The sequence below is a fragment of the Lycium ferocissimum genome, chromosome 8 (assembly GCF_029784015.1).
Source record: "Lycium ferocissimum isolate CSIRO_LF1 chromosome 8, AGI_CSIRO_Lferr_CH_V1, whole genome shotgun sequence".
Taxonomy (NCBI): Eukaryota; Viridiplantae; Streptophyta; class Magnoliopsida; order Solanales; family Solanaceae; genus Lycium; species Lycium ferocissimum.
This window is the reverse complement of record NC_081349.1, coordinates 35,274,205-35,294,973: the sequence shown is the minus strand read 5'-3', so window position 1 is coordinate 35,294,973 and position 20,769 is coordinate 35,274,205. Positions and strand designations below refer to the sequence as shown.

Sequence of the window (20,769 nt, the reverse complement as noted above, 5' to 3'; positions counted from 1 at the left end):
TTATAACCGTTGCGTCCCAGCCAGGCAGGCGCGTCTCATTAAGTTTCTGGGTAATGCTGGCACCACCTAACTCCGTCCATCAAGGCTTGGATGGGAAGAATTTTGTCATTTATTGTTGGAGATAGTTTCTATTTTACATTTTCAACCTGCACTGAAATGAGATGGTTAATTTTCTTCTTTTTTCCTGTCAATAAATCATAGTAGTATTTATTTTACAAATTTAGTAACTGATGCATCTTCCACATTTGTAAGATCTATCGCTCATTATGTTTGCATTTATGGGTGAATGTATTTGATAGCCCTAAAAGTTTTGACTCATGTTTCAGCTGTATTCTTCGGTACAGCTTACATAAAAACTAGCAGATGCTAATTTCACATTCTAACAACAGTGAGGGCAAGAACTCTGGGAATTTTAACTTTAGAGCAGTAAACTGGCATATCGGGAATAAATAAATACAGATGCAAAGCAGATTAAACAGACCAAAATAGGGAAATGCTAGAATCGCCTTCATCATCTACATGTTCCAATTTTCTGTAAACCCTCGTTGGCATTGGAAAATATCTCGAATTAATTTGATACTTACGAGGTAGAATTTCATAGAAACTATGCTCAGTCTTCTACGTTGGGTAACTTGTGTTGATAGCACAAGCTAGGCATCTCCTCCATTCTCTACTATACTTGGTGACCCCCACTTCTATCTCACTGTATGACAGCTCTCAACTAGAAGATTCAGCCCTGATGATTAAGGAATATATTGCAGAAATTATGAGAGAAGACAAGCTTGAAGTGAGTTTGTGCGTGAAATCTCCAGGCAAATCTGTGAGTATAAACTAATTAAACGAATTAATTAACTTTTTTCGTACATTAAATTCTCTTTTCAGAATATGTTTTTCCAAATTTACTTTAACTTAATATAATCTTCTTTGCAGAGAGCGCATATAAAGGTTGGCCAGAATATCAACCTGTAGAGACTTTAAATGATGGACCGATCCTCAGACTGTTATGCCTCTTCTTCCAGCGGTTACCATCCATTTTGTTTATTTATAACATTGTGGTTAATAACTGCTAGCGCTGTTTTTCAAGTGTTACCAGGACTTCGTTTCAATATCTGTCCAATCTTTTCTTGAATGGACTTTGTAAGTGGATTTTAGGAATGACCGACTGTTGTGTTGTTTATTAGAACGGATCAAATCTTGTAGCTTTGTATGTGTGCTTTTCATTTACATGCTCTTTGTAAATATGGAATTCTGAAAGAGGTTTCTTAGATCTGTTGTATTAGCTTCTTCTAAAGCTTGTGACACTTGTATTACAGCTGTAATCTTCAGTTACAATAAAGCATGAAACTAGCAACTGATCATCTATTAGCAGATGCTTATTTTAAATACTTGCTACAATAAGAGCAATCGTTATGATAATTAACATTGTACTAGTCATCTCTAACCAATCGAGTTGGACAGATTCACTAGCCTAAGTTGGAATTGGCGCGCATATAGTTGTAGTCTGTAAAAGAAAATAGAGAAGGGTATTAAGAGCACAAAAATGACAAGTTGGGAATGAAAATACAGGTGCAAGGATCATCATAAAGTATCTGTTGCTATTTTTACATATTTAGACAAGCAGAGGGAAACTCATGACCATCATACTATTTGTCACACCCCAACCTTGGGGGTGTGGCCGGCACCCGGCATCCGAAGAGCCGAGCGAACCAAGCTGTGATATCTAAACTGCACGTAACGTGAATCATAGGCCGACAAGGCATTTGAATAACAATAGTAAGAAGTATATCATAACAACTTGCAAGCACAAAAGGCCCAACAACATATATATGCATTACAAGGGCCAACAAGGCCACAACCAAGAAAGACAACTAGTCAGAAGGTCGGCAAGGCCAAACGCACCAATACTGTCTTTGATAGTCTCTAAGCCTCTAAGAGCACTAATATGGATCAGTTTGGTCGGGACGGTGGCCCAAACGTACCCGGCCATACTCGTATATATATATATATACGTATCCTATTTAATGACTCGATCGCAACTCAGGAGAATGGAGTGCGAACATCCCTGCTGAACTCTGGTATCCTACTGAGAAAGGTACACCAATCGTTACCGTACTGTGGGTGATCCGCCGGCACACAAAATGCGTTAGTACGAAAGATGTACCGAGTATGTAAGGCAGTAAGTATAAACATAACATAAGCATAAGAGATACAGATAATTTGGGAAAAGATGTAGAGACTACCTGAAACTCTGAACGAGGCCACTGAGAGCGACCATAATCATGACATAAATGTAAATGCATGCCCGTAAAATCATTCCTCACTGTGGAGGCATATATCATATCATATAACAATAATAAATCCCTTTTGTGGGGTGAGCTCATCATCATAACATCATCTACGCTAACCGATGCGTATTGCAGCGATGCACGCTACGTGCCTACTGCCGGTCGCCTACAACACGGCTCGGTAAAGAAAGAAATACATCTAGGTGCACGGCTACGTGCCTACCTTGCCGACTATAGCGCGGCTCGGTAATGAAAATAAATACATATATATATAAGTGCAATGAAAGACTGACCTCAGAAGAAATATCATGGAAAGAGTCGGAGTGACCTATTGTCGTTATCCTCCGACTATCATTATTGTCGCTACGTTTATCATTATTTGATCATTAGGCCAAAGAAGTAAAAGTACAAGGAAACATCTTGTTATAAATTATTCACGAAGCCAAAGTTAGCCAAACTCTTATGAAATATGATCGACATGACTTTTATCGGAAAGAGTGTGTGACGAGAGGTTCGTCACCTTGGAACAATAGACAAGAAGATAAGGATTAACTCAATTAAAGGAAGTACAATCAACTCAACTTTGATGTGAAGAAGTACCATAACTAATATCATTCTTCATTCGATAAACAAGAGGGATACGAAATGTAAACGTGCTTCAATACAAGCTATTCGCATAGAGAAAAGGGTAAGCTTAACCATTTTGGGACATAATCAACACAAGTTGAACGGAAAGTCTTTTAATCGATAGCCAAAAGGAGATGTGGACCATAATTTGGTACAAGTCATAGATGAAGTATGTGTCAGCTCAATTATCATGGAACGCGATCGATCCAAGTTAACGGAACAAATTTTTCAATGAAAGGTCATTTGAAATCTAGTCATGCCACAAAGAGAATAGAAAGCCCTACATACCTCGTCGATGGAGTTATATGTTTCCCGAGTCCTTGAATGCCTTACGAACGATCACCTATATCATACCACTAATATGGGATCAATTCCAAGTTCATGGCTTATGGAAATACTCATTGAGGCATTTCATCGAACAACTTGCGGGTGTAAGTTCGTAGGATCATTTGTAGTTGATTTCTTCATTCAAGACTACCATTTTTATTCTCTTTTACTCCTAGTTTTCCTTGTCAATCCATCCATAACTTCATAGCTCCAAATAATACATTCAAACCACAAAAACATTGCCCCTAAACAATCAAGTTCCTCCATAAAGTTCCTTAGAGTTAATAAAGACTTGTCTTATGGGATTTCTCCTCCAATTTCTAGGTTAAATATTTGTAGAAGCTTAAGAGGACCGTGAGAAGGGTAGAACATACCTTAAACTTCAAGAATCACTCCAAAACAAAGATTACTTCAAGTTGAAGATTTCTTCCGAAAAGCGAAACAACGAAGAAACGACGATTCTACGATTACCACGTGATTCCTTACGTTAAAGTTACTTGATTAGCCTTTGGATCTGCTTGTGATTGATGGAGAAATGTTTGAGAGAGTATAGGGAGTGCTTAGGGTTTGTATCTTAGAGAAAATGAAGGTCCCGAAGATGATTTGTGGGTCTTTTATATAATAAGGAATAGTCGCCACCCGACCTGAAACCTTTGTTCCGTGATAGTTTATGTCCCTGGACGGAAATGTGAATATCTCTCTACTCCGATGTCGTATAGATGAACGGTAAAACGCTCTAGAAACTAGACTCGTAGAACTTCGATTTGGTAGGTGGATCACTTGTGACTCCAAGTATATTGAGAGAAAAGCTCCGAGACATCGACCCAAATTTCGGTGAAATTTACAAACTTAACTTACGACGCCCTTTGTCGACTTTCGTATTACAACTCGTTTGACTTTCAAACTTAACAAGAGACCATTATACAATTCAAATACTTCATATCATTACTTGCTTAGCATGTGGGCCTCTAATCTCACTTTTAAAAGTACAAGTTATCGTATTCCCAACTTACCGACTTTTGACGAAACTCATGCTTCTTTGATTTATTCACCCTCCAAATCTTTCGCCACTTACTAATATTATTTATAGACTCTTGTAACCATTTTTATTAATAAAATCAATCCCTTTTATCCTCAACATAATTTCTTTTTGGAACTTACGTCGACTAACTCATGATGCGACTTTAACGTGCGAAAATTCGAAGTGTAACACTATTTCTGAAAGAGCAAGCATTCTTTGTTTTTTCTTCTCCGATACCAGCGAAAGGGTTAATTTGACATATTGTCACACGAAGTCACGAAACTATTGTTTGCCACGTCAAAGTAACTTAACTTTACCCACTATTACAGTGAACTCACTATACTTTACCTGCTATAACTGTTATACACATCTTAGATATATAAGTGGGCGTTTAGACATGCGATTTCATCTCATGAGATGAAGTCAGTGTTTGGACATGTAATTTCATCTCATGATTCGAGATGAAATCCTAAATCATCCAAAAAGGCATGATTTGGGATTCCAAATCATGATTTCAAATTTTTTAATTGTAAAAGTTGACCCATAAGTTTATATTTTGTAAAAATAGTCCATAAGTTGGTAAGATATATTTACCAACCATTTATATCAAATATTAAAACATCTACAAGTTGGTAGCATATTTATAACAAATTTACTCTTACCAACCATGTGGGAGGATTATATTAAAGAGTAGTTACACTATAACTCATGTTCAATTTTTCATTTTATTGAACTAAAGTTTGATCAAATGATTTTGTATTTTTTAGAAAGGCCTTCTAGTAGTGTATTAATTTTGTTATGAACTATGACTTGCCCATTTGGCAAGATTGTATAAGAATTGAGAAAGTTTTGATGGTTTTCACAACTTGTGGGGTTTTTATGTCTATAAAAAAAAATATAACTTAAGAAATCTAAATTGCATGTCCAAACATGATTTCATCTCATGATTTCAAACCATCTCATAGCAGAGAATTCTTGAATATAACTTGCTTAGCAGAAAACTGCAAACTGATTCCCTACTCTGGTGTTGTGACCATTTAAACTTAATTTGTCTTTTGGGAAGTGTTTAAATCTACTCACACCTTTATTTTGCTCTCATTCCTATGCACAACATCTCCATAGAATGAGCTAAAGACCATTTCCAAGAAAATTATGAATCTGCTTGTTGTTCCAAAACTAGCCCACAAATAGCAAAAACGACTACTACTTCTTAATGTAATTGCTCTGCATATTGTGTTGAGTGAATGTGGAAAACTGCAATGACTAGTGCTTGGAACGGACACTTGGCTACTGGAATTCGAGTACAAGGCAAATTAAGAGCAACAAATTCAGGAAGTGTGAGGACGACGATTATCTTGTAGAAAAATGCACAAGAGATTCTATCAAAAAAAAGTATTCAAACTGATTCAGTAGGACCTTTAAAGAACGATACTACAAGACTTATTTTTTGAACGACCGCTGATTTTGGAAAAATTGTAAACAAACAGTTTGAAGTTTCAGTTCCTTATTCATTCTAATTCAATTCTGAACTATTCAGGTATCAAAACATGTAATTTACAGAAATTACATCAGCACAAACACATCATTTTTCTGAAGTGAAAATTCCTCACCAAGAGACTTGCCTAGCTGAAATTTGTTACAGTTAATCATGCATAAAATCACATTTATTTAATGAGGAAATTCTTCATATAATCAAGACATGAAATCAATTACTTTGTTTTATTGTTATTATACTTTTTGATCATTTGAGCCCCTACCGTCAGCCAAAGCCAAAGTTTTAAGGAGTTGTTGATTGACACAGGACAAAAGACTTCAGTGAAATTATCCGCAAAATCATGAACAGAACAATGTTAAAACTTAAAATTCATAACCAAGACATTCAAAATTATATTTTAAGGAGTTTGTTGATTGACAGAAAACAAAACACTATGGTATATCACTTTTGGTCCTAGTTCGTGAACAATTTAAAAAGTTTCACTAAGCATGAACCTTAGAAAGTAATTTGAACATAAAACTTGAATTCCTAGGATCCCAATATAGCCCAATTTCATCACCAACTTCCAATCCACGATCATCGAACAATTTTATGCACGATAGAGAATAGTCATCATTATGCAACTTCCTCAAGCAAACGCTTCCACCTTCATACTTCTTAGGTTCATTCTCTTCAGTTACATCCCACACGTCAACACAAATTCCGTACCCGTTCACCAAACTTTTGGCCTCGTCCAACTTCCAGTATCGAATAATGTACTCAAACGTATCAGTAAATGGAATCACCAGCTTTCCAACAACGACCTCGTCATGAGTAATCTTTTTCTTGATCTGCCATGGATTTTCCAGATCAATTTTTGGGGCAGGGTATATGTCCCTTATCTCTATTAGTTCTCGAGTCGGTACCCATGGAGTGTTGGTAACTTTGCATGCCTCTTCTTCTGCTTTTGATGGGAAGAAATTGTAAAACAGCGTCTTCTTCATCGTAACCAAAGGATTTTTTAACTTGAACGAGAGATCAAACTGGAAATTTGGGAGAGAATTTGAGCGCGAAAGAAAGAAAATATATTACTTTTTGTTAGGACTGATTTCTACATTACTAATGGTCATATTTATAATAATGCAAAACCTACTTTGACTAGGAATTGGAAAACCTATTCCAATATTATATTGTTTTAACTATAAATCCTGTTTAGACATGAATTAAAGAAACTAACAAATACTAAATCCTAAACAAATTTGGTTTACTTCTATTTATAGATTGTTTCATCAAAGAGCACGTGATTAGCATATGTTCAACTAACTAAACTAGTAAAAATTTACAATCGCCAATCTCAACTGTAAATGCGCGGCAACTTCACACAAGTTAATATGAACTAGGGGTATATACTGGTAAAGAAAAAATATCAATCGAACTGAAAAATCGAGTAAAATGCCTATTAAAAATTGTCTTTAATTTAATTACTTGACTTGCTTTGATGTTAAACTTTTAAAAAATTCCACTTCAAAAAAATCTAGAGAGCCTTGATCAAAAAAATAATAATCTAGAGAGTAATAATAATGAAATTAACTTGTGAATGTAAAATAATTTGTAAACCCTCTTTATCACTATATTCGAATATTTCCCTATGTTAGAGGAGTTTCGATGTTTCAATTAAACCTGCTGTTATAGTCAAGGACACCTCCCTCGTCCCCCTCCCCCCGCCGAGCAATAGAACTCTTGCAAAGTTTAAATATATGGAAAAGGGTAAAAAATACCCCTCTACTTTGGAAAAAGGGCTAAAAATATCCTCCGAACTTATTTTGGATCAAAAATACCCCTCTCATCTTTAAAGTTTTCAAATATCCCCCAGTCTTGGCGGACATTATCTCCAAAAATAACCCGAAATTATTTTTTAAACCCGCTTTATCATTTAAACCCGACCCAACTAAATAATAACCCATAAGATTTCCTTAATCCCCCAATACGTAGGTTTGAAGTTGGAGGGAATTGGGGGAATAAGGGGATCCTATGAGTTATTATTTAGTTGGGTCGGGTTTAAATAATGGAGCGGGTTTAAAAAATGATTTTGGGTTATTTTGGGGAAAAATTTCCGTCAAGACAGGGATGTATTTGAAAACTTTAAGGATGAGAGGGGTATTTTTGACCCAAAATAAGTTCAGAGGATATTTTTAGCCCTTTTTCCAAAGTAGAGGGGTATTTTGATCCTTTTCCCTTAAATATATAACTGACATTTTTCGAGAATTTCAAACTTCCAATGGGATAAGGCTTAGAAAGTACACCTAAACTATGACGAAGTTATTAATTACATATCTAAATTATGCGCGGTTTTTATGACCCCCTGAACTTATTTTTTAATATAATTTGTACCCCACACTAATTACATGGCAAGAAAAATAAGTTAAAACGGACATGTGCAAACACACGCTTATTCATTTTGCATCCCAAACTGAAATACACTTTGCACCATGACTCTTTGGGATAGTGGATCAGAACTTCAACATTTTCCCCCTCCAATTAAGTAGCTTCAATGTTGCTAAATTTGCCTTAGACTCTGCCTCAGATGTACTTCTTGCAAATTTTCAAAACAAATTTCTTCTTGGAAGACCCTTTTCTTTTAGTCTTGAATAAGCGCATGTTTGCATACGTTGTGTTTTAACTTTCTTTTATCGGGTAATTAGTGAACAAGATAAATAATACGAAAAAAATAGTTTGGAGGTGGGGGTGAGGGGAGGCGGTCATAGGACCCCTGCATAGTTTAAGTGTGTAATTGACAACCTCATCATAATTTAGGTGTGTTCCATCCCTTAACCCAACTTTCAATACATTCTTTAACTTTCACTACTAACGTGATCTTAGTTGATTTTCCTTTTAATAACTAATATCGTCAGTTTCATATAGAGCCACCAAAATGAGTTTGACCCATGAGACCAACCCAACCTTTTCTCTAGATAAGATTGAAATAAGATTTTTTTAGCCCATGTAGAATCGAGCCTAACTGATCTGATGAATGTCATCGCCAAACCTTGATTTGGATAACTCCATACGATACATCTACAAAATAAAAAGGATTACGTCATGGCAGAGCTAGGGTACTGTAAAGGGGTTCATCCGAATCTCCTTCATAAAAAAATTACACTATATACAAGGTTAAAATTATTTTTATTGTATATATACTAGATGTTGAATCTCCTCAATTGACTTTTTCATTTTTTTACTTCTTTGTCTTTTGAATCTCCTCGGTGAAAACTTGAACCCGCCACTGGATTACATATTGGACAAAACACTTTGGGTTATAGTGTATAATCGTACATACGAGTATATGATTACACACTAGTATTTATTTAGTTGGCTTGAACATTCATTTATTTAACACTCACATTCTTCATGAACCAAAGCAATTTTGGAATTTGATGCTTATGAATTCGGCCTCTAAATTTTTTTGAGTTACTGAATTCATAATTAATAATCTATACATAGTTAATGAGTTTTATAAGATAAATATAAGACTTAGGTCAAAAGTTACTGGGTTCGAATGAACTCGTAGCCGAAAGCCCGACACTATGTATACGCCCCTGCCTTCTTGATCCATTGTTTAGCCCATTTTGATACAGCTCATTTCAGCTCAAGTATCCTTTGAGTGGATTAATGATCTACCAATTTATTAACTCAATCCATGTTGACTCACCCAACTTCAGCCCTGTCTGCCCATTTGACATCCCTGATCCCTGTTTATATATATTCATACAAATGGTTATGACTCATCTTAGATCATAAACTTACAAATTTATCTCTTTTTTAAATTTCATACCCAATCAAATACCGTCACATAAATTGAAGCGGTTAGTAGGTAATTTTGGACCTGCTATCCTGAACCTATTGATGATATTGTACAGAAAATAGAAACCATATAAACATCCATGATGGTTCCTCTGAATTTTTGTTCCCAAATTTATGAATCTCAAATTTTACAGCCATGCTTTAGATTTGCCTTTGCTGGAAGATCTTTAATTTCTACCGCCAATGCCTCAAAATATTTAAGGATTTAAATTATATACACGGACAATATAAATGCTTTTACACTATTGATAAATTTTAACATCTGAAAGCAACTTAATTATCATTTTTCTCGGATTACTATTTATCGTAATTATATTAATTGATTTTAAAAATGTCAAGTCCATCTCCGTTTGTACAATGTGGACCTTTAAGTAGTAAAAACCAATAAAAATCAGAAAAATATATGAATTTACCAGAAAAGGAATCTTGATGATAATGAGTAGGGGAACATATAATTGAAAGACTGACGAAGACATTCATTCTTTGTGATATGCTGTATCCAGTAGAGAATCTAAATTATTTATGTAAGAATTTGCATCCTTTAAATGGGGGGTCCTTTACAAACAGTACAAAACAACTAATCTGCAATTCAATTTTGTTATTTATTGATTTTATCATTATTGTTTTTTATAACTCTTCACATCGAAACAAATCATATCTTTAATTTTCAGATCCAAGGCACACATTATTATTGCACCTGCAGCAACTTGGTCCTTCACTTTACTCTCTACCATCAAGGCTTGGTTTGAAACCACGAGGTCATATTCGGATTTTAAAAACAAAATTTGTACTACTACTTACCGTACTTAATTTTTATCTTTTGTCGTTTAATGTTTTGACACATTCGTAAAAAATTATTTGATAATATATTAAGGACTATATTAATTAGAAGGGATATTTGGCTGCAGGGACGGAGCCATCTTAGGACTATTAAGAAAACTTGAATGTCGTGATCGACATTGTCGTCGGAACACCATCGTATTTCTGATGGAGAATTTATCAACTTCGTGACAAGTCAATTTTCGACGGACTCCATCTAAAATTTCAAGTTAATCAAATGAACGACTTTTTTTTATCTCTCGAATGTCCAGCTGATTAATTAATTTTTTATAACATAATGTTTTTTTTTTTGACAAATAAGCTGGCAGTTATTGACGTTTTCCCAAAATTTTCTTCAATCGTATAAAAAAAAGAAGGGCAGCCTGTCGCACTAAGCTCCCGGCGTTGCGCGGGGTCGGAGGAAATGAGGACGCGAAGTCTATTGTACACAACCTTACCTTACATTTCTGTAAGAGGCAAAATTTTCTTCAATCCTCTTTTAGATAAATATATACTTAGGATTTCTTTTTGAAAATTGGAAGCGCAGTTAATTATAACTCATGATTTTGGCATTTACAAAATAAAAACTTCATTCTTTCATTCTATAAGGATTTTTATGAAAACCTCTCATTTGCTTCTCTAGCGTTCTTTTAGCTTTGGCGTCGAGTACCGCTTGGTTGAATTTTTTTAATACAGTCAGACTTCTCTATAACAGCATCCGTATATGACAATACCTCTCTATAACAGCTAAGTTTTTTCGGAATCGATTTGTTATGTTATATTTTACTTCTCTATAACGGCATTTTACCTATATAACAGCAACAATTAACTTTATAACAGTACGCTCTTGTAAAATTACCCCCATATAACAAATATATTTTTTTTTTTTTTTTTGGTAATATAATAGTTAACAATCTTTATAAAAATAGAATATTTATGATTATCAATAATAAGTGTAGAGATTTCACCAAATATTTTTGAGACTTTAATACACCATTTATGACAAAGAATATCATATGAATATATAATTCAATCATTAAAAGATTTCCCTTCGTTATACAAAGTGTAATTAAGCTTAGGATTTGACAATTAAAAATTAGATTTCATGCATCCTTTTTGCCTATAACAATAAAATATTATTTAAACGTAATATATAGTGATAACAACAATCCGCTTAATCGAAAAATTTCTACCAACGATATTGTTATAGAGAGGTTTGACTGTATATATTTATTGATCGATCAGACGCATAACTAGCTTATAATTGTGTTCGAATCTCTCCTTAATTAGATTTTAATTAATTTTCTTGAGCATCATTTGTTAATAAAAACAAATTAGGTTTGCTAAAATCTATAGTTCAACTTCGATACGCTAACAATATATAAGAAGATTATGTGCATAAAGATTTTTCGAGACGCCATGATGTGGGCGAAGAAATTAAATCCAGAGTTTGTGACATCAATTTTCTCTCAACAATAGTTGAAGCCTCACGTTCTCTTGTTTGGTTCCAAAGAGCTAACTAGGGACAATTCTTGTGTTTATGTTGTTTGATAATTTGACACTTAATTAATTAATTTCCTCCACCTATATATACTTGAACAAGTCAAGTCGTTCTCAAGGCTGAATGCATGAAAATGAAACTCATGATGAACTAAAAGATTAGGAAAATGAAAATTGACAAAACCTTCTACTTGTCTAATTAATTCATACATAATTGAGCACTTATTTATGATAAGTAATAATTGCGTTACACGTAATGCATCACCGTTAGGTACAAGCCAGTATAAGATTGAAAGAGCAAAATGTATATTTGAAATGCACTACCATGCTCTCTAACTTTCAAAATCAATAGTTCAGAAAAAAATTATATTCATTCTAAAATTCTAGTGCTAATAATTCCGGGTTGAACTACCAAACTAATAAGAATTGATTCATCTAATATATCATTCCAGAAATGAACGAAAATTTCGTTTTAGATAGTCATGTACAAGGCCGAAAGAACTATCACGATCCAAGTCTATAGAATGAATTGTCCGTTTTGACCAACGGACTTCACAAATATGTCTCACTGGCTAGGCCATCATCAAGCCCAAAAATGCGTGTACTATGTGAACTTAACCGCCCTCTATTAGGCGCATCAAAAAAACGTAACTTACCTGGATCAGGTGTTGTTTACACCAAAACGATAATAAATACAAGATATATGTCTTGGATATTAAGTTTTATCGCTAATGATATTAAGTGATACTCCCTCTGTCCCAATTTATGTGGCACTTTCGTTTGTCGAGATTCAAACTGTACGACTTTGACCAACATTAAGATGTATTTTTCACCAAATTGATATGAGAAAAGTTGCAAATTATAGTACTTTTCATGCATGTAGTTTTCAAATATATAAACTTTAATCTTAAAATATTAAGTTAATCTAATCCAATTTAGCTTCAAAGTTTAGTCAAATTGACTCTCGAAAAACGAAAAGTGCCACATAAATTGGGATTGAGGGAATATATAAAACAGTAAAGTAGGTTTTAGATTTAATGTAAACAGTAAATATTGTTTTCACATTATAATCAGTGTTGTCTAATAAGTAATAGTAGATTAGTAGGTTTGTTATTATTTTTATCAGAATACTAATTTATGTATATTATAACTTGTAATTATTTTATGATTGATCTAATTGTATAGATATTCTTTTTACCCCATAAAAACTATCACGTGAGATTTTAACGTAGACAGAATATGAAAGCAATAAAGTAGAGAACTGCATCCACCAAGTTTTCACAAACTAATCATTTCCTCTTGGCTTTTTTTAATTAGCGATCTTCCAAGTTTCAACCAGCAGAAAAGGATCACTTAGTTAGACTTGAAAAGATGTTTTGTGCCTCTTTCAGATTTAGGCACTTCTATATTACTATAAAAAATTCTCATGAAAAGTGTAGTTCATGTGCTGCGGACGGGAAGATCATTTGTGCCTCGTCGGAATAATGATACTCATGTCAACCGTATTCATCACCTCTTGGTTAGAAATTGGGTGGTCTATATTGCTCATATCTATAGGGAGGCCAATTCGAAAGTTGATGGCTTATCCAATTTGGCGTTTAGTAAGAAAGCCTATTGAATGGCATTCACGCGTATTCTAAAGCATTTTTTTTTGCGTGCTACAGGAGATGTTGTTAGGTCTCATTCACTCGATTAGTTTTAGTTCTCTTTCAAAAAATAAAAACAAAAAAAAAAATCTCACGGGAATTTTCACTCATAGGGTACAAATTAGTACATGTCACAAAAATATTTGTCCTATTTACAAAAAAAGAGTAACGAGATTAATTTTGAACACAAGTTATATACATCAATAGTGTGTAATAATCTTTTTACATTATTAATATAGTTATTTTATTATAGCAGATTATTTCCTATTTTTATCATGTTATCAATTAATGCTTATTGTAGAGTTTTACTATGATTACATCACTTAATAAGCTAAGTTCTATGTTCTAACCATATTAAAAAAAGTACATAATTATATCACTTAAAAGGATAATTGTAGTTAATTTTATTTTGATACAATAATTAATTAATCACCGGGATAAGGTGGGAGCGGCCACATGGAGAACAAGATGCGGAAAGCGAGGATGAGATGGTTCGGACATGTGAAAAGGAGAACCACGGATGCCCCAGTGTGGAGGTGTGACATGTTAGCTATGGATGGTTTCAGGAAAGATAAAGGTAGGCCGGAGGGTAGGTGATTGGCAAGAGATGGCGCAGTTTCCGCTTACTCATGAGGACATGACCTTAATTAGATAGGAGGTTGTGGAGGACACAAATTAGGGTAGAATTAGGTTAGTAGTTAGTTGTGTGTTTGCCCGCTTATCCTTCCATACTAATAGTGGTAGTACTACACTTGTAGTTTTTTATCCTTCGATTGCCTTACTATCACTTCTTGTACTTCAATTTTCGTATTATTTTGCTGTAGCTACTGTCATTTTTTAGAATGCTTAGACATGCATGCTTCCTATAATATTTTGGCGTGGTTTTCTCATTATCATTACCTCTTTTTTGAACTGCTTTCATTTGCTTTTACTTTAATTAGCCGAGGGTCTATCAGAAACAACCTCTCTACCTCCCAAGGTAGAGGTAAGGTCTGCGTGCACTCTACCCTCCCCATACTCCACTTGTGGGATTACACTGGATATGTTGTTTTTGTTGTTGTACCATTAATTAAATAATATCTTAAGGTTTAGAAATGATAAATAACATGCTATAACATGTTAAATTATGATGATGGTGCAAAAAGAAATCATTACACTTTTAGTATATACATATTGTATTACTTTATAAATAAAATTCAAATTATGTATATTGATGATATAAGAAAATTTACACAATTGAATCACTTAACAGGTAATTGTATATACTCAATCCTATTTAATAACATGGACCGAATAATATCTAGAATATATGATAGCATGAGATAATATGTTGAGCTCGTTTGAGTTAGGTTATTAAAAGTAGGTGATAAGCATCAAGTGTTAAAATATATTTTTAGGTGTTGAAACTAATTTTATAAATAAGTAGTACATGTTTGGATAAAGTGCCGAAGCTGATAATAATAGATCAGTTAGTATATTTACAAAACATGTTGATAAACACTTTTTCTATTAAAATGACTAAAATATCCAAGTGATCTATTTATAAATATTTTTACATGAAAAAGACCAATGACAGAAATTAATAAAATAGAGAGATAATTAATAGTTTTATTTTAGGAAAAATATTTAGAAAATTACAAAAGATAGTAGGGATAAAATTATAAAGCTTAGTCAAACCAAAAGTGTTATAAACATTAAACAATACTTTTAATGTTTAACAATCACTTCGTCAATAAATGACGAACTCCATTATACATATGATAGGATAGGCTGGGGCAATCTCGACGGAGCTTAGAACGAGCTTTAATGAATAAAAGCAGAATTGGTAGAAATTCTCATAAAAAACCAAAAAAATACTACTATAAATTAATTTAACCATCTTAAAAGCTTTGGGTGAAAACAATCATTTTTTCTTTGTTTTAAAAAGAAAAAATCATGTGGAACCGTACTATATATTGGCTTTAAATCGTTCTCCTCATCTATCCAGAATGCAGACAAACAAAAAGCTAAGAAGCAAAAAACAAGAGCACAACATTTCATATTGAATATCTCAGTTCAATAAGAATCTCTCTCCATGTTAGCTAGCCACCCTTTCTTGTTTCCAGTTCCTTCTAATTCTGATCCATTTTCTTCCCCAGAAAATGGTTTTATTATCAAAAGAAAAAGAAGACCTGCTGGTACTCCAGGTATTTAATTTTCATCTTCATTACTTAAATATATATAAAGAACTTTAATTTTCTTTTTCTCATATGAGAGTTATTGTGGAATATTGAGTTTTAGCTCGTGTGGTATCCATTACAACTCTATCAAAATCATCGTGTTCAGTCAGCTAGAGAGGTAAAACTTTCATCAAGGGTTTCATTATCTACTATATATGAATAAAAAAATAAAAAAATTAACCGTGTGTATACAATATACTTTTTCAGTGAAAGGAATTCGGATAAATCCCTTTTTCACCTCTCTAACTCCGAGCCTCTGTTCAGAGGCAGGTTCAGAATTTAAACGTTATAGGCAAGAAAGTGGATTTTGATTAACTATCCATCTATATTTAATGGCGAAGCTAAAGGTAAGGAACGGGTTCAGTTGAATCCCCTTTCGTCCTAACATAAGAGAAATTTTTAGCAAATATAGTAGTTTTGCCTTTTTTTGAATCTCCGTTGTGAGAATATTTGGATCCGCCACCATTTATATTTATTTTACACATGTATATTTAGGGTTTAACCTTGAGATGTTACTGAATTTTGTTGAACCCTTAGTTAACTCCGTTATTGTATTTTTTCCTTTTCGTTAATTTGGAGTTGATCAAGTGAGTTATATAATTAATTTCCATATTTAATTTGCAGATCCTGATGCACAAGTTGTATATCTCACAGCAGAGATGTTAATGGAATCTGATCGTTACGTTTGTGAAATCTGCAACCTTAGCTTTCAAAGAGAGCAGAATCTTCAGATGCACCGCCGCCGTCATAAGGTTCCATGGAAGTTGAAGAAGAAGGTATTTATTAGCTAAGTCATCGTCTCATCTAAAATCTTAAATGTTCGATACGATACAATTTTTCATTTAGTGGGGAGCGTCAGGCCTGGGTTATCCTAGGCTATGGCCTAGGTAGCACTAGCCTTGCCCCTAAAAACATTGAGTTAATATCATTTGGACTGATATTGGTCCACATATCACATATTAAACAGATAAGTACTATACTTGATCTTAGCCACAAGGCCGAGAAAGGTATGATGGGATACAAATTCTATTAACTAAATTATAGATATCTCAACGCATCCCTTCACGTGGAAGTCGTGAAGTTTTTCTAATAATTCAAAAAATGGGCAACCGTACACAAAACATTCCGCATCGCATAGGGTACGGGAAAGGGTCGCACCTCTAGAGGGCGCAATGTAGGCAGCCTAGCCTAATACAAACATCAAAGTTTAATTCAACGCCTTATGGGTCACACGGAGAAATTATACCGTTGTTCCAAGGTTCCCCTTCTTATGATGATGGATGACAACGAAAATTGAACCGAAGACATATGTCTGCTCTAACTGTTATCACGTCAAATTGTGCGATAATATCATTTAATTTTTTTGTTAGTAATCGATAGTATAATTTTATTTACCTAACTATGTTTTCAAACTGATCAGGAAGAAGAGAAAAATGAGATGGATCAAGTGGTCAAGAAGAGAGTATATGTGTGCCCAGAGCCAAGTTGTGTACACCATGATCCATGCCATGCACTAGGTGACCTTGTTGGAATTAAGAAGCATTTCAGAAGGAAACATAGCAATTACAAACAATGGGTTTGTCAAAAATGCTACAAAGGCTATGCTGTTCAGTCAGATTATAAAGCTCACATCAAAACTTGTGGCACCAGAGGGCATTCTTGTGACTGTGGAAGAGTTTTCTCCAGGTTCATCTTCTTTTATCCATTGGTATAAATTAACATTCTAAAAAAATGTCAGAAAAATAGGAAAACATAATAGAAGAAGAAATGGCTTTGAGTTGTGGAAGAATCGACTTCACTTTCCTTAAAGAAATATTGCCCGTATACATATTGGGGAAAATACAAGTAATCCCTTCAGGATACAACAAAGCCCGTGTTATACCTGCAGTTTTTTCATAGCCACTTCATGAATGAAGGTCTTATTTATAGAGTCAGAAAGGTGACTATTCTAAATAGTCATCTTGTTTCATAAACAGACATATTCATTAACTTCAAATTTTAAATAAAATTTGAAAGTACCAAGACTTTTAATATATAAAGTCTTCAAACTCTTTTTGCCTTCTGTTTTGGGACAAGCCCACTTCATATATATTACAAGCTATCTAAAAAAAATTACACTATCAGTATATCTTAATTTGTTGCAACAGATAATAAATATCTTATTATTTCCAAGCACTATTAAAAATATACATATTCTCATCGGAAACTGGCTGTAGGAAAAGTTTCCAATGGACGACCAAACTTTCCGTTGGAAATCTCATATTTCTGTTGGCCTTCATACAGAAACGTCTATCGAAAATTCGCGTTTTTCCAGTACTGAAGGTCGTTAATCATACTTTTTATGGACAGATACTTGTAATTAGTTATCTTTTAGATAACCTAATAGTGAATAATGACAGTGTATACTAAGTAAACTCAAATAAAAAAGAACGGAGCACATCTTATACACAGTACAGATCAAGATAAGATTACCATGTTACTTGAATTGGTAGCATCCTTTAGTGTTAAACCTAATGAATGTCTTGTAAAGGTACTACATATTTAGTGTGCTTACTTTTGAAGATCTCTTCCTTATTTATATGTGCCACTATCTTAGTTCAAAACAGTACTATAAGGTGAAGATAAAATTTACTGACCTCAAAAAATATTATATTGTGGAATTACTATCAGAAAATTGCTAATTTCCGGCGGATGTGTCTGCCGGAATTTGGCTCGTCGATAAGGGATTTTTTACTAGAACGTACTTACCAACAGCTAGTTAATTAACTCCAACAGATTCGTCGGAAATTTTCACAAAAGAATTAGCGATTTTTTGGTTGTGAATGAATTATATGTTTGAATTTAGTACTAATTTTCCATATATATACCTTCTTCTAATCTAGTTCTTTTTTGCCCCATTTTTATTGCTTTTTTCAGAGTTGAAACATTTATTGAACATCAAGATTCATGCAAAGCACAAAGTACAACAACTACTACTAACGAATGTGCTGTGCAAACACCAAAGCCAATTTTCTTGCCTAGTACTACTACTCATCCACATGATCATCAATATTCAAGATTATTGCCTAATCTTGATCTTGAGCTTTTCACTTCTCCTAATTATTATAACCAAAATGCACACTATTATTCTCCTTTCTTGGAAAAAAATGAACATACCCCACAATCTAATTTATCATCATTTGTTGGTCAAAGTGGTCATCATAATTACATAGTCCAAAACAATGAAGCCAAAGGGATCATTGAAGAGGCAACAACACAAGTATCACAATTGAAAAGTGAAGCAAATCAAATACTCAAAATGGCTATGGAACAAAAGGCAATGGCTGCAGAGAAGAGACAACAAGCAAAGTGTTTGATTGATTTAGCCAATCTTGAAATGGCAAAGGCAAGGGAAATTAGAGAAAGTGTTGACTCATCATCACATGTGAAGATAATAAAATGTGGCTATTGTAATAATAAACAGTTCCATCAAACTGTGTCATTAAAAGAGGTTACTGCTTGTGGAGAGGTTTACCCTGTAGCTTTGACTAACTATTTGTCATCTTCCATTTATAAAAGGTGAAAATATTGAGTAGTTTAACAGTAGTTGAATTAATTCGTTTTGGCGGCCATCATGAAATGCTATTGAAGTGATCAGATTATTGGTATATGGAGTGAACAATGTAAACTCTTATCTTCTGTTGTAAGACTAATTAAATAAAGTTGGTTTTATTACTCCAGAGATCTTATCTTGGCCTTCATGTAATCTTCTTGTTCATATATTTTTTGTTTATTTAATCATCTCTGAAATTCACTTGTCCGACTAGTTAGGGCTCATGAGCTGGCCGAGGAGCGAAAGGGCGCCAGAAGATCGTATTATATATATAAGGTCAGTTTTTTTTTTTTTTTCTATATAATTGAATCCCTTGGTGAAAATTTTGTCACTGCCACTACGACTAATCTAAATTTGCATTGTGTAGGGCCTTCATGTCATCAGCCTTGTGAAAGTCCTTGCTGAGTTTTTTCCTTTTCCTTGTCTTTTCTATTTGTCAATAACTTATCTGGTTCATAGTAGCTGTTACTAAACTGCTTCTTTTGTCATATAGTTTGTAGATTAATTTATCAAGCTATTTATAAAAATCCTAGGTTATAACTTAGATATTTACCTTTCACAAGTGGGATACAAAGATAACAATTTTTTTTTTTTTTTGCTAAATTGTAGCCCTACTTAATTAAGACGGTTGATATAACATGACTTGTTTAATACAGTAGTGTCTTAACATGTAAATATATGTAATATGCTTTTACAGAAGTCCATTACCACATTCTCTTTTAATTTTAACATAAGAAACTGGAACTCATTACATCATTAATTTCTCAAAAGGTATTCTGGTTTCAAGAACTCTATGAGGAACAATTCTTTGATAGAAAAAACATACTCATGGATCAAGTCAAAAGTAATGTATTAAGTGGTATTTATATTTTTTTCAAGGTGTCTGAAAATTCGAAAATAATTTATTTTATTGATTAATTCACAATAATTCAAAGGTACGGGTAAAGTCTGCATATATCCTACCCTCTCCGTGCACCTCACTTGTGGAATTACACTGGGTATGTCATTGTTGTTGTTGTTGTTTATTTATCAACAAAAATTTTGACCTAGGTAGATTCATGAATTTCATTGAATTGTTCCTGCTCAAAATATTTTATGGGATTAATTATCTAACTCCACCTCTACACCTAATTAAACTAACAGAATCCAAAAAGTCTTCTTCTTGTTTTTTTCTTTTTTTTTTTCCCTGGCATTTCGTATACATATTGGGACTTTATTAGTTCGGAGCTATATGCATAAGGCTTATTGAAGAAGATGTGTTTCATCTGTGTTTTTTTTATATTCATTATTTAAATTCGAAATCTCTAATTAAAATGAAACATATCTTATCCATTCCATTACAAACCTCAACAGTCAGTTTTCAAAAGTCGATTTCATGTAAAAATATATGAAGCCACG

At 33.5% G+C, this 20,769-nt stretch overlaps 1 protein-coding gene and 1 pseudogene across 1 annotated transcript; one reads left to right on the top strand and one right to left on the bottom strand.

Annotated features, from left to right (window-relative positions):
* The first annotated feature begins 15,525 nt into the window (after nucleotides 1–15,525).
* LOC132068243 (zinc finger protein SHOOT GRAVITROPISM 5-like) lies at nucleotides 15,526–19,500 on the top strand. The gene is made up of 4 exons (XM_059461767.1): nucleotides 15,526–15,746; nucleotides 16,404–16,555; nucleotides 17,200–17,465; nucleotides 18,696–19,500. Exons 1-4 carry the CDS (start codon nucleotides 15,635–15,637, stop codon nucleotides 19,339–19,341), a joined length of 1,176 nt encoding a protein of 391 aa, XP_059317750.1. The 5' UTR covers nucleotides 15,526–15,634; the 3' UTR covers nucleotides 19,342–19,500.
* Nucleotides 16,636–16,790, bottom strand: LOC132069019 (U2 spliceosomal RNA; annotated as a pseudogene).
* Nucleotides 19,501–20,769: the final 1,269 nt, after the last annotated feature.

Excerpts from the sequence above, each read along its gene's own strand:
- LOC132068243 (XM_059461767.1), top strand. The coding sequence starts at position 15,635 with ATGTTAGCTAGCCACCCTTTCTTGTTTCCAGTTCCTTCTAATTCTGAT. Across the intron at positions 16,556-17,199 it reads CATGGAAGTTGAAGAAGAAG|GAAGAAGAGAAAAATGAGAT; the intron begins GTATTTATTAGC and ends CAAACTGATCAG. Across the intron at positions 17,466-18,695 it reads TGTGGAAGAGTTTTCTCCAG|AGTTGAAACATTTATTGAAC; the intron begins GTTCATCTTCTT and ends TGCTTTTTTCAG.